At 45.6% G+C, this 15165-nt stretch overlaps 1 protein-coding gene across 1 annotated transcript in view; it reads right to left on the bottom strand.

Moving 5' to 3' along the window:
* The window catches only part of LOC119374004 (neprilysin-2), a 33669-nt gene extending 21554 nt beyond the window's left edge, over positions 1-12115 (bottom strand). Inside the window, exons 1-5 of the mRNA XM_037644065.2 lie at positions 11934-12115; positions 10750-10809; positions 4507-4700; positions 2544-2726; positions 905-988 (exon numbers count right to left, since the gene is read on the bottom strand). Coding sequence (XP_037499993.2) covers positions 905-988; positions 2544-2726; positions 4507-4700; positions 10750-10809; positions 11934-12096 — 684 coding nt within the window. The 5' untranslated portion in view covers positions 12097-12115. The remainder of the gene's footprint in view (positions 1-904; positions 989-2543; positions 2727-4506; positions 4701-10749; positions 10810-11933) is intronic.
* Positions 12116-15165: the final 3050 nt, after the last annotated feature.

Genomic DNA, 15165 nt, shown 5'->3' with positions numbered 1-15165 from the left:
ACACTTTCATGTTGCTATCTCATAAGAATATGCTTAGGAATCCTCTCTAACTTTTTTTTTCTGGAATTTCGCTTCGAAGTATTCGAAAAATATTCTAGAAATATTCGAGAAATATTCTAAACATATTCGATTCGATTCGCACTCACACTTCAATATTCGACTTCGCTTCGCACCCAAAATTTTGCTATTCGCACAGCTCTACTTTTTAGACAAAGCCTTGCTCAACGCCAGCCCAACAAAGGCCTCTCAGACATATATACCGTCATTTGCAAGGAAAGAATATTGATGCACACACACATAAAAACACGGACTCAGGAGGCAAGGACGAGCGCAAACTTTCAACTAACTTTATTTTTCGTCGTCAACAATATATGCCATCAGTCACGTGGTCACAACGCTAATCGCTTTTCACTGTCAGATCACAACAAGCCACGCAAGAATCTCAAGAGCCACGCGTGTGTTAGCCAGCCTACTGTTCCCTTATTGCATGGTGAAAAGAGATTCTTGCGTGGCTTGTTGTGATCTGACAGTGAAAAGCGATTAGCGTTGTGACCACGTGACTGATGGCATATATTGTTGACGACGAAAAATAAAGTTAGTTGAAAGTTTGCGCTCGTCCTTGCCTCCTGAGTCCGTGTTTTTATGTGTGTGTGCATCAATATTCTTTCCTTGCAAGTATGAACCAACTCACCCAGCAGCAAGTTTTACTGAAATATATACCGTCATTCCCATCGTTGCACAGCACTCCTAAGAAAATTTGCATAGACGGTGGCACCAAATTTCCCTCTGGGTATTACTGTGAGAAACTCGATAAGCTCACGCAATGGCAATGCTATCCAATTCACTGCATCCACCCAATTAGCAGCATCACCTTAATTGAAAAATAGAAGATGAGAATCGTTACCGGGTCCAGCCTGTTCAGTTCCTGGTAGCTGTGCATTTCGTACAGGGCCATGCGATCCGAAATGTGGCGGTTGGCTACCGAGACCTGCACGGTTGCGCAGTGATGGTGAGCATTTACAGAAAGTATGTTAACATCAGTCGTCAATTTCCACTATTTTCAGGAACAAGCACGCATGTGTCCATGTGCGTGTTTTTCGTGCCATCGACTAGTTGATGATGTGTGGTGTTTAATCGCGCAAAAGCCAGCTATGGCCAAAAAGCGCCATGTTTCGTGGTAGTGAAATTCCAGTGCATTCTATATGAGATGATCAAATGAGTTGCAAATGGTAGATGTAACATTGCTGTATAAGGGCCCAAAACAGGTCACTGTAAATTGCATAGATTATCCAAGTATTCGAACTACGAAGGCGACTAATGATGTGGGCTATGTGTATGAAAATTCCATTACAAAGAGATGATAGAATAAAACGCACGTAAGAGCACTAGTGCTCAAGGGGGTCCTTGAAGTCAAGGAATGGGGGCATGTGTTATAAAAAGTTTCTGCAGTACAGCATCAGCTTGAGATGACCAGGCCAGGTTTTTTGTAACTTCTTTACGTCTTCTAAAAACTTTAACACTGTTTTAAAATAAAAAAGCGGCTCATTGCTCAGAAAGAATGCTGAATGAAGGGGGATGCACCCATGATATGGGTGATGAAAGTACCTTTTATGCTGGGTTTCTATATCGGCACTGGACGCGAACATGGAGGACTGTAAGGGCGTCGCCACACCCATCACGTTGTCGACTATAGTTAGCCCACCAATAGCGATTTCTCTAGCCTTTTTATACGAGATGGACAAGGAACTGCGGAATAGTGCTAGACACCCTGTATTATTGTCAGACACAGCCATATGAAGCCAACATATAATGAAGCCATGGAGGGCATTAATTGAAGTTTTTAACTGAGGTGTAGTAATGATGAGACAAAGGGTAATTAAAGTAGATCAAAAGAACACCTTGTCAACGGCATGAACAGAACCCACAACCTTCGCAATATGTGTGCAAAAGTTGCAGGTTTTCGTGCCTATTTTATTAGGTAGGGTAAGGCGCGGCAAAATGAGACACAAGGCAAAATGCAACTTTTTGAATTTGCTACCACGTATACCTAAAACAAAAACATATTTTAGTTTTGTTCTTTATTTCGTCAACAAGCGCATGTAGTTGTCCTTTCTCTATTCCTTTCCTCTATTCGTTTCTCATTGCGATTTTTCGAAAACTTTGTGCAGGAAAAAAACACGCAGTTTATTACCGCAGATCTCGTGACCTGCCAAAAAAGAGTGAAAAAGGAGTGCAAATGAAGTTGTGCAGCTTTCAAGCTTACAGTTAGAGGGGTCAATTCTAGCAAGGTGTAAAACTGATTTGCACAGTTGAAATGTGTGGGTAAGGTGCCGGGATCTTTTTCTTTCACAATTTTTTCGCATGTTGTAGTTGGGAGTGCGCGTTACACACGCAGTCGAGTAATACGCGACAAAATTCGATACGTCCACCTAATTCATTCACCAAGCAAGAAATTAGGAAAGACACAAATCAAGCAATGTGAGTAAACATAAACATCCTTAAATATACAAGGCAAGGCAAGCCTCGCAGCCATCAGCACTTACGTTGGTCATGGCCATGGTGATACGCGCAAAGCTGTGAGCTACAGACTGCACCGTGCTGAGATCAGAGAGCAGCAGCAAAGCGAGGGGTTGCGCCACCCTCATGAGCATGTTCCACTGTGTGGTGTCCTCAGCGGTAACCAGTGGAGGCTTCATCCGGCCCCATGCCAGTTCGGGCTCGTCAACCTGCCATTGTTAAATATTACTGGGTCAACCAGTTTAGGAATCACAAGCACGTCATCTGCACCACTACTAGTAACAGCTTAATAAAGTTCAGCTTAATATTCCAGCACTGGTCCCGTTTCATCTGTCTCGTCCTTGTGTTTTCGCGCTGTTTTTTACTATGAAAGTTCACTAATGGACACAGATCTCTCACAGCACATTGCAAGCATACTTACCCTATGCAAACCTTCAAACACTTTTTTAATCCCATAACTAATCCGATTAGCACTTGGCGTATGGATGACCACTTGACCACCACCGCAATGTCCAAGCGGTGACAGCATCCACTTTCCACGTGGGAGGTGCTAAGTTCGATTCCCAGTGCTGCCAGGCACACAGTGGCAGGGGTAGTGCTAGGGGGCACAGGGAGCGGGGAAAAATGTTGAGGGGGCTGCCACCCCTCCAACATTTTCAGCTGCCCCCCCCTTTAACCCCCAGGGGCAAACATAGCGAAAACAATGCGTAAGTACCCCACCTCCTTGCCCCCCCATCCCCCCTTTGAAGGCACTCTCTTGTCGTGGGTGCCCACCCAGTATAACAATCCTGGTGCCCTCCCTGCACAGCAGTTTTTCTAATTGGGAGTATAATATCCAGCAAGCACCGAGACTGGGCTAGTTGGTACTGATCCATAGCTTCTGAAAGCCCAAAAAACATGACACCACGAAAGAACACACAGTAATGGCAGCCAGACATGAGTATCCAGAGTGCTTGGTGTTGTGGGTACTCATTTCTCGAGAAGGTGGCCTCTCCTTTCTGCTGTCTTCTATCTTTCACTCCCCTCCTCTACGACACTGTGCAGAGCTCCCTAATGTGTTGTTGAAATAAGCGTCTTTCCTAACCTCAGCCCGCTATCTGGGCAAGTGCACCCACGCCCATTTGTAACAGACTCCTCTACTGAATATGCAGAATATATTCCTATAAAGAATCAAATGCCAATAAAAAAACGCAGCTGATATTTGGGGGCATTGCAGAGGTTCAAATCATCGTGCAGACTATCATAGCACGAGACATTGATGCATGTCTAGCCAGTGGAATCCATGCGTTCGCGGGAAAATCATTCAAAAGGCATAGACTGAGCGAAAGTTCAAGGCCTCATCTTTCTACCATCAAGCGATGCGCAGTTGCATACTACATGAACAGAATATTATGGGGTCATGGTACAGTAATTCGAGGTGGCCACTAGTGTGGGCTAATAGTGGAAACAATGAAATGCCAAACTGCACGTCAATGGCAACAGACTAACTAAGCAGGCGAACTGAACTACAAAATTCGGGATAGTAGGTACCGAGAGGTTTGCTTGACTAATGTAAGTGTGCCTATTATAACGTACATTTGCTGCACAGAGGGCATTTGGATGCAGATTGTCATTTTACTGAGTAGTTGTGTGGAGAACAGACTTCACCACAAGCACAGCTGTGGAGGAATTCCATATGGGTGGTACATACGAATAGTAGATTTATTGATTTTTTTTTCTTTATACGAGGAAATGAAAAGCTGACAAAGGTTGATGAGACCTGGCAGTACATTGAGAAGAATTGTTTCCATTAATACAACAGGAAAAAACAGCGCAAAATTTTGACAGGACAGAAGACGAAGAAGGGACGACAACAGTGCTCTTGTCCTCCCTTCTTCGCCTCGTGTTCTGTCAAAATTTTGCGCTGCTTTTCCTTGTTGCAACCGTGAACCAACCAGCCCAAACTTAAACCCTAGCAAGCTTCATCACATTAATGCTGGTCACACCCACCGCCACAACATGTTGGGCCTTGCCCTCTGGGTCACTGTCCAGCTCGACCGTGAGCAATGCAAAGAGGCCAAACTCCTGGGCCAGCGTCACGGCAAGCACCATGAGACGCTCGGGCGATGATGCTGCTCGTGAGCCCGGTAGCTCCAGGCCGAGTGCTCGCACGTGGCTCAGAACCCGGTCCTGAGGGACCGAGCCTGAAATACAACTCATATGAGAAATTAACTATGTCTTATACAGTGGATTTCTTTTGTTCTTACAGCAAAGCAGAATATGGCAAAGAGGAGGAAAAATGTGGTGGTTTATGAGTCTGTGAGTGCAACGAAACTATAATGAAGAAGCAATGCTTGCATACGCTACCTCGAACGGTCTCTGCGCTTGTGCTACCTTCTCTTCAGGTTTTGTCAGCATACCGCCACACATGTTCATTGCTTTGTTTTCACATATTCAGGTTTCACCCACAAAAACTTAGCAATGCTTGGCGAAGACTGTGCCACAACGTTTCGAAAGCTTCGTGATTGTTTGAGATCGTTCCGTTAAGATTATGTGCAGGACGCGAATAGTCAAGTTTGTTCGAGAGCTTACGCGAGCACCAGTGATAACGCTAGAAGGTTCTATGAATGATGTATAAAAGAAGACGCGTTCCGCTGATGATCACATTAGTCGCCAACCTACGACTGACGACGGTGCTCGAGGCTATCGTTGCACTGAGTGTGCCACTTATTTTCTTCCTGGCACGAGTTTGACCAAAGGTCCATTCGATTCACCCTGCAGGTTCATGGTGGTGACGTCTGAGTGCTGTCGTCGTGCAGGGTCGTTTCAGAAAGTGCAGCAGCCACGAGATGCCGAAACGAATACGAGAGTGCAGATGTCATGCAAGCTCTCTGCTACGGTCGGCTGTCTCGCGAATTGTGGAGGTTGTGATTCGTAAAAGTCGCCGCCGCTTACGTTGCCTGGCATTTCAAACTACCGGAAAACAACCGGTGACGTAATTGTTGGGCGCCGTTAAAACCGCCACGAATGCAGTCGGCTGCGTCGTCTGCTGCGGTTCCAGCGATTTTGTGCTGCACGGACCCGGCACTACCTCACGAATAGGTGCAGGGAATTCATGAACTAGCCTTGCACAACGGCTGCACTTCTTCGAAACGAATACCGCCGTGCCGACGCCGCCATGTTGAACTCGTGCAACGAATGCCGAAGTGCAGTGCCACAGTGAACCGGTTCACGAAGTGCAGGTGGAACAAATGGACCTCAATAAAGTGTTTCATCCTTACCTGCTGAGTTCTGCTTGCTTCACCATCCCAACCACATGGCAATACAGTAGAACCCCGCTGTTACGTTCCTCACTGGTGCGTTTTCCCGGCTGTTCCGTCGTTTTCCGCCGGTCCCGGCATAGCTCCCATAGGATACAATGTATTGGGAACCCCGCTGTTACGTCGTAACTGTCGGACCGTTCCCGTATGATACGTCGCGAAGGGCGCTCGGAGCCGACCGAGCGACTACCGAAGAGAGCGGCCATGGTGCATTTTCACGCAGCTTGGCCTGGTTTTACCGTAATATTAGCCGCATGAGAGGCGCAAGCAACAGGATCTTTCAATTGATGCAAACAAAAGCATGGCCTTCGAGATTCGCGTTGCAAAGATGGCGTCTATGACGTAATTGCTCGCGAAAGCAAGGCCTTCGAGATTGGCATTTACTATTGACAAAAGCACAGCCTTTGAGATTTGTATTGCACAAACATGGCGTCTATGACGTAAGTGCTTGCGAAAGCAAGGCCTTCGAGATTGGCATTCACTTCTGCCATCACGTTGGCGTAGACTCATCATCATCGTTATTTGTCGGAGGACGGGAGGAGTTCGAGCTGGTTGGAGCTCGCATGGTCGTGCGCGCGGTTCGCGGTCGGACTCGCCGCGCTGGTCGTGATTGCGTGTGCTTAGTTCTTTCATGCTTACAGCTATTGGTGTTAAAAAGATCACATACGTTGATTACATTTCTGTGGATGAGGCCGTCCCCAGCTCCGCGTTTCTATCCATCGACTAGATCGCGGCTGAGCGCGCCAATTTTCGTGCTGCTCGTAAGCATTGAAATAAAATTCCGTGCCACTAAATATTTTGTCGTTCTTCCTGTTTTTCGGCTCTTACGTTTCCCGTCTCTTACGTTTATTTCTTACGGTCCCTTCAAAAACGTATCAGCGGGGTTCTACTGTATTAGCTAGGAACAATACCTGCTGGAGCATTAATCGCTAACCTTAAAAGCCTTTAGGTGTTATCGATATCCTTTAAGCTAACATCACCAAACCCAAAGTTTGAAGCACGCATCTCTTAAAGGAATAGTGAACAATATTTCTGCCACCAAGATTTGCAGCCTAACTGAAAGACTGGGTACTGAAATCAGCAGAAACAACCTCCATTTCAGACAGAAACTAGCAGAAAGTAATGAATGATATGCATTTCTCACAATTTTTCCTAATTTTGCCTATCTTTTGTTCAGTATCCCTTTAAATGTGGTGATAGAGGAATCAAAAGCTACAACAAAAGACACTTCGAGAGGTCACAGTTCATGATAAACACTGGGGCCACACATTTCAGCTTTGCTAGTTAACCACCTGTACAGAGAGCTTAGGCAGTAATTTTTATTTATTTATTTTTTATTTTTTCTTGCCTTTTTTTGCCTAAGGACAGACATTCGAAGTGAAGTTAGGAATGCCTGTAAGCGAGCTAAGAACATGTGAAATTACTCTATCACCATTTCACCACCCCACAGGACATTTACAGGATAGAGTAAAAAAAAAAAAAAACTGAAGTTGCTCTTCCAGAACAAAACGATGTCTTTATAATAACAGAGAGCTGAGCTAGGTGGTACATACAGTAAAAGCTCATTAATTCGGATTTCACGGGACCGGAAAAAATGTCCGAATTAACCGAATGCCGAATTAACGAATAAACAGGAAAAACAACATTAAAATCAAGTTGCAGAAGCATACCTTTATTTGCTGAAGTATTTTGTAATGGTCGTCTGCGTTTTCGATCAGATTCCGGCCGACATTACAATTTTAACTCTTCCAAACGGCCAACAGCACGCAAACTGTTGCAAGTGCTCAGGCAAACGTCCTCTAATATCAAAAGCACCTCCGAGACTTCCCGTGAGCTGCGATGAGGTCACGACATCATTAATAATTTCTTGATCGGACAGGAGACCCGTCGTGGCGACACAATCATCAATCGCGATGTAGTCCTGAAGGGTCATATTTGTGGGAAGGACAGGATCGAAGGTCGGACAGTCATCGTCGGTGGACTCGGCTGATAACTCGTCGATGCCATCGTCAGCTACTGCCGCATGCTCGGGCCTCACATGTAAACACGGTCACAACGGGGGGAAAAAAAAAAGAGAACTCCGCAAGAAGAGACGGTGCCGACACAACACAAGAGAAAAATGGCGTCGGAGGCGCATTGGAGCGAAGAAAGAAGACGCCAACGTTCGGTGACGCTGCGATCGCCCCAGATCGCCCCCACTAGTTGATGACGATGGCGATGTCACTCGGGTTTCGGTTTCGCTCCAGTGGTGCCAGCGATGCTTTACCCACTTTTGTGTAGCGGCAGCCGTCAGCATTTGTCCGAATTAAGCGGTGCGGAGCCTAATTCTGACGAATTAACGAAGGTTTGGTCCCATAGATTAACATGCACTTTGGCCGGGACCAATAGAGCTGTCCGAATTATCCGAATTTCCGAATTAACGGGTGTCGAATTAACGAGCTTTTACTGTATATTTAAAAGACTCGTGTCCGTGTCTGCATGCGCAGTCTTTAAACACGGATATCTGTATGTTTGTGCATTTTCATACTAAACAAACGTGGAGTTGGCGGGTGAACCAGTCTCTAATTTTATGGCAGTCTGCAAAACATTTGATATCAGCAGAGTCCTTCAATGCTTTTCTGGTCACGAAACTCCTCCGTAACACTATGGGGAGAGCTTGCTATGTCACCGCAGCGGCCGTGCGGCGGCGCTAGGAGCGCGCAGGGGGCATTGAGAAGAGCTTCGCTGCGTAGGGAGAACTGGGGGCCCGAGGAATCCGGCGGCATCAGCGTTCAGTTTCCCTCGTTGTTTCTTAATTTGTGTGACCGACGGGTGTGAGAAATGTGTGCGAGGATACGGATGTTGTACGTGAGCGACGATGCTGAAGAATTGCTGTGTACTGGGTTGTCGCGCCGGCTACACAGGTACGAGCGGAAAGGTGGTGTTTAGTTTGCCGAGGGACGGCGATGAGAGGTATGAATAGAAACGTGCAATACCGCGACAGGAAGCTGGCGGATTTACGTTGTATTCTGAACATGTTACAGTGTGCGAGAAACATTTTGACGCCACCGACGTTATTCGAACGGACGACTTCATAGTGAATTGAGAAAATGTTCTGCAACGCGAGGAGGCAAAGTTGCACGCCGGCACTGTTTCTTTTGCAGCTTGCTAGCTTTTTAGAAGAGCAGAGAGCCGAACTAGTGGGTAAGTATTCCTTCTAAAAAGACACGGCGTGCAAACACGGACACAAGAAAGAAGTAACGACACCACATACGCCGTTTGTGGTTTCGTTTGTGGTGTCTTGACTGCTTTCTTGTGTCCGTCTTTGCACGCCCTGTCTTTTTAGAATATTTTTTAGGTTCTTTCCAGCTTAATAAATGCTGTGCATTGTCTACTTGTTTGCCGTTGTTAAAAAAAAGCGTTTTTTTTTTGTTGCCATTTTTATTGACTGAATGTCAAATAAGCTCTTTTTTTAATTTTTATATTGTACTTCAGAATTTTCCTTGTTTTTTGCATTAGCTTGCTCCCTCCATGTACTGGGCGTGCAGAGAGTTTCCCTACGCTAGGAAACTGTTGGTCGTAGCTTTCTGTTTTCCGAGGTATTTTTCCAATAAAGGTTTTTCAATCTGTCTCTTTCAGTCGTAGAATTCTTGCTTTTTTTACTGTAAATTAGTGGCTCGACAGCGGGATGTTCTCAAACGTGCATTGAAATAAGCAATTATAGTCAAGTATGGACGCAAAGGGCGTTAGTGTTTCCTCAGCTTGACACGTTTTTGGGTATTTTGCCCCGTGTTACGTTTTCCACGTTCAGCATAATTCGAAAGCGCAACAGCTAGAGCTCTGCTTGTGAACACATATGCTTATTTTCTCTCGTTTAGGGAAACGAGGTTTCGTTTAAGTTAATCACGTCTCCCCTGTGCAGTCTTCATTAAGAAATCGTTGCATCACGCGGTGCAGACGTGGTCCATCTAAGCAGTCAAAGTAACGCACGTTGTGATTTGTGAAGGTGCCACGAGCGCGAAGAATGGAGATACCTGAGTGCCTTTGTGACGCTGCACAATGTAAAGTGCGACACAGTTTTGCTCATGCAATGTCCACGTAACATAAAATTGTCAAGGTTACTCGTAGAAAATAGACAAAACGTGGTTACAAACTCGGAGTTAAGGCTAGGTTAGGTCCTAGAGATCAGCTGGTGTTCATGCGGTACACGGACGTTATACCTTGCGATGGCTTCGTCACTCCCGATTTCAAGTGTTGCCAAAGCTCTGTGAGCTGGCCTGCATCGGAGTGAAGTTAGCTTTTATAAACTGTTAACACAGCAACGTATAGAGCTTTTCTTTTTTGTAATGCGGCCGTGTTAAACTCCCGCGGCGTAGACGGCCTGATTGTAAATAGCGTGATCGGCGCTGGCTCAACTGCCGCTACAAGACCTCAGCTTGGGAGTTGGTGGGTTTGTAAGGCTTGTGCAGTGTCACAAGAATAGGTAAATATCCCGTGCCTGAATAAATACTCTCGTGCTCCACTGCCTGAGGTAAGGAACCTCACTGGAACAACATGTACAGCTAATATTGCTGCGTCGGCACGTCTGTATCCATCGCATGCAACATTGATATTTAATGAAAGAACGCGAAAGTAAGTTTTTTACACGCGTATGCGACTAAAACACCGTATGTCAGGTGAAGTAGGAGTGGTAGTTGAAATATTGCGGTTTGATGCACGTGAAACCATTTCCTCGAACCGGCACAGCATTCAGCTGAGCGCAGCGCGTGCGCACGAATGCCCCCGCGTTGACCGCAACGACCCTAGTGGCCGCCTCTGTCCCTGTATGAAACTGCGGGTGGAGTTTCGTGACCAGAAAAGCGTTGAAGGACTCTGATATCAGTGATGCGGATTTCAATTTATGCACAAATGCTATGATGAGTGACGTGAGGTCACGTGAAAGAAAAATACTCACCTTGATTGTTGCAGTTAGTCCAGAAGGTGAATAAGGGCTGGATGCTTGACATTCCCGGACCTAGCAAGAGACAAGTACGTTTCTCTTTTGCACTCGTAATGAAATCAAATTTAAAGCATTATGTGCGGAGTCAAAGTATGAGAGCAAAACAGCACATGACATAGAATAGCAAGACACAACAAGCACAGAGTGCGTTTGCCTAGCTCGTCCATCTCATGTCATGAAGTTATATCAACTAGCCAGATCTTCCACACCCTTGCAATATGCACGGGGGCTAGGTGCGAAATAAGCCAATACACCTTCAGTAGCACTCCATTTAGCACATCTTGAATTACTCATATTAAATATGAAATTCATTTGGGTTAGTCACTATGCTTTCACAATGAAAATGAAGGTAGTGCAATACGACAGACAACAAGAGTTATACAATTTGCCTTCTAATTTTGTCTCTTTCAAAAAACTTTCAGTTGCAAGTAAGCGCTTACTTGTCTAACCCTTGGCCTGCATTGTTTTGCTCTACCTTCATATCAATGCGCAGCTGTCTATTTGTACAAAAAAGTGGGACCCAAAATTTTTCTATCAGTAGCCCTTTAAACCTTGTGACAGATCATCAGCAAAGGAACTTAAAGGAGGAGCTTCGTTTCTTATCAGTTAATATCTGCACTCATTCAATTTAACTTCATTTTATTATGTCAAAGATACCTTAAGTGCGCCTGTTACATAAGGGGTGGGTAAACAGAGAACATGATGCATATTATGCTATTATGATATCATAAAATATCATAATAATATAATAATAATATATTAACAATATAATAATAATATAATAATATCATAATAGTATACTATCATGCATATTATTATTATTACTATGGCTTATTACAGGCATTATTCAAGCCCATGTGGTAATAATGGGTGGATCCTGGAGGGTGTGGTCCAGATGTCCCAACCCCCCCCCCCCCATTTCATTAATTAATATCCCAAGAAGCCCCATCAGGAACGGGACTTCCCATAAGCTGACAGCACTCCCACCCCCTTGGAAAATCCTGCAGCCACCCTTTGGTGGTAACGTATTACTATTAGGAAACTCTATGGCCACCATGGTCACAGAGTTTCCTAATAATAAACTGGGTAACTAAGTAGAACACCACGCTAATTAAACAGGGAATAAATACTGCAGATACCATCAAGGAATGCATGCATCCTGGCCTCAATGTCTGCTGCCAATGCACCGTCTGCACCCGTGTAGGAAACACTGGGCGGTTGCTGTGATGGCCACTGGTCACACACGTACTTGTAGAAGTCCTTGCATGGGTCCGTGTCTGACTTCAACAAGTAGCGCAGCATCTGTCCTGGGCGGGCACAATACGTAGATGCATCACTTGCACAACTGCTCACAACGACCACTGTTGTCGCACTCTACAAACTCATTGCTTGTCCCCTCTGGTCCCTGAAGATCACTTTCGCAAATGAGAGAAGAAAAAGATTAACTGAGATTTTCAGTTAATATATTAATCGTTGGGGTTTTACGTCCCAAAACCGCAATATGATTATAAGAGACGGTGTGGCGGAGAGCTCCGAAAATTTCCACCACCTGGGGCTCTTTAAAGTGCCACTGATTCTAAGAACACGGGCCTCTAGCATTTCGCCTCCATCGGAATGCAGCCGCCGCAGCCGGGATTCAATTCCACGACCTTCGTGTCAGCACTTGAGCCGCATAACCACTAGACCACCATGGCGGGTGAGAGTTCTTCAGTTGGCAAAGCCGGCATGTCTCATGCAGGCGTTAGAGCACTGCACGGGCCCGGGCCCGGCCCGGCCCGCGGGCCGGGCCGGGCCGGGTAAGGGATTGTTGGATCGGGCCCGGGCCGGGCTCGGGCCCGTGATCTTCGGGCTCGGGTCGGGCTCAGGCCTGAGCCAGGCCCGTATTAGGCCCGGGTCTCATACGTATCTGTATAATTGCGTGTGTACGTTGTTTGGCTTTGTTTTTGTTGTGTTGTGGGGTTTAACTTCCCGAAGCGACCCAGGCTATATGAGACGCCGTCGTTGAGAGCTCCGGGTAATTCAAACCACCTGGAGTGCATTGGCATGCACAGAAATTGCACAGTACAAGACATCTACAATTTGGCTCCATCGGTATGCTACACGTAATTTCAAGAAACGCCTAATATAAGTTTCCACCATTATAGTGCGTGAAAGACGTTCTTGGGTACCGTGTAAGGAAAGCAACGGTAAACTACCTGGATTAGTGTATATAAGATGTGCGCATTTGTATCTAGGGAAACATTTCGAGTATGGAGCTACACTCGCATGCCCGCCGAGCCTGTTTCCGCCTGCGTGACTTCGTAGACTGGTCAACGTGACTTGTGAGTCATTAATATCTCAGGAGCTGCTTTTCGTGCAGTTTAAGTGCAAGACGAAGAGCGACTCTTATCACAGGGCGAACGCCGTTGTTGATTTTTCTATTGCTAATGGTGAGGTGCCAGACCATAACGACACTCGTTTCGCCGAGTGTGGCTCACAACTGGAGTGACTAGGCTGGAGAAGCGATCCAGGATTCTGGGAATAACCAACACACACACAGACTGATTAGTTTTATTTAAACCGCCCTTTATTCAACACACGGTTCACGAGTGTTTCGTTTCAAATAATTTTGCAATGAAAACAAATTTTCACGTAAAAGATAGCGGGGACCTCGTTGCGCTTAGGCACTGGCTATGCACGAATGAAAGGACTTCTATCTGAGAAATCGCTTCGAAATTTGCCTTCAGAAGAAGCCCTCGACATATTCCGACAACCAAGCCCGTTCTCTGGCAGTCAGGGGCACACCGTTTTTTTTTTTCATTGAATTGTGCAATAGATGAAGTTTGCAGGAGACTTACTACTATTACTTAACAGCCCTAGCTCGTATGCAATTGATGTAGACTCAAACTAAAAATGTCTGCCACGTTTTTTTTTTCTTCACTTTATGGAGTTAATATATTTTGTAGTCGTTCTTTGAAATGCAAAAATAAGATTGCATATGGCACTGCGTGCGCACATGAAACAGCCAGCTATGACTCCAATTATATTTTATGTTGCTCTGCAATTATTTCGCAAGAGTGTTACGGGCGTAATTAACCGAAAATATACACAGTACCAGTGAAAGTCGTGACACTGAAAGAAGTTCCTAAAACAATCTCTAGAAAATATCTTGTGTGCGGCAGGTATCTTCACAATAACCGAAGGTTGGACAGTGCCTCCTTCATGCTCAAGGCATAACTAGCTGAAACGGGCCGGGCCGGGCCGGGCCCAAACCTTTCGGGCCCGGGCTGGGTACGGGCCACATTTGAGAACAGCGGGCCGGGCTCGGGCGGGCCGGAGCATGGCGTTTTCGGGCCGGGCCGGGCCCAGGCTGGAAAAAGCGGCCCGTGCAGTGCTCTAGCAGGTGTGGCGTGACGCAAATTTGACCCATTCGAGGAAATGCAATCTCTGAACGGTAGCTGTTCGGGCGAGTCGGTGTTCCATAACTGCAGCATGTATTAGTGCGACGCATACAAGAGAAAAAACACAACATACGAGGAGATAGGTAAGCGCTAAACTTCCAACTGTTGATTTCAAGCCCTTTGAACAAGGCGGTTCTTTTATACGCATTAAAACATAACCCATCCTGTACGTGTTCATAACCCACGATACATCATCTCCTTTCTTGACAAAGACGTGCGTAAGCTCGCCTTCTATACCTGTGTCGATAGAGGAGATGGTGTATATTGGGTTACAAACATGTGCAAGACAAGCTTTGTTCTGATGCATATAAAAGAACCATGTTCAAAGGGCTTGAAATTAACAGTTGGAAGTTTAGCGCTTATGTAACCCCTCGTGCGTGTGGTATTCTCTTTTCTTTTGATGTGTCGCACTAATAAATGCTGCAGTTATGCGACCTCTGAATTTGAGCAAGCAGCAGCAGCTTGACTCTATTCACCTTGAATACAACCTGACGCTCTGTCGATAGTTGGGACGCACTGCTGGAACACAGAGAAAGACGCACAAAAAAACACAAGTATGTACACAAGATTAATACACCTACGCGCACACATGTGTGAATACATGTCTTGTGTACATACGTCTGTTCCTTTTGTGCGTCTTTCTTTGTATTCGAGCAGCGCGTTGCAAGTTTTGACTACGCACAACCAATGCCCTACCCTGGCTCTTCTAGTTGACGCACTGTGAAAAGACAAGGACAGGATCAAGAAAACAACCATATCAGGACAAGTTTTGGCGGTTTTTTTTTTTTTTGTCCCCGTCTTTTTTTTTTTCAATACTTTTTTAAGACATTTTTTTTTAGGGAGACAAGGGGTTGGCCCATCTAATGCAGTGCTGTGACACGTTGTTTAGCAAAGCAAGGACCTTACAATGCGCATGAATTCAAAACAACTT

The sequence above is a fragment of the Rhipicephalus sanguineus genome, chromosome 11 (assembly GCF_013339695.2).
Source record: "Rhipicephalus sanguineus isolate Rsan-2018 chromosome 11, BIME_Rsan_1.4, whole genome shotgun sequence".
NCBI lineage: Eukaryota > Metazoa > Arthropoda > Arachnida > Ixodida > Ixodidae > Rhipicephalus > Rhipicephalus sanguineus.
Note: the sequence above shows the minus strand (reverse complement) of the source record. Positions and strands in the feature narration are given on the sequence as shown.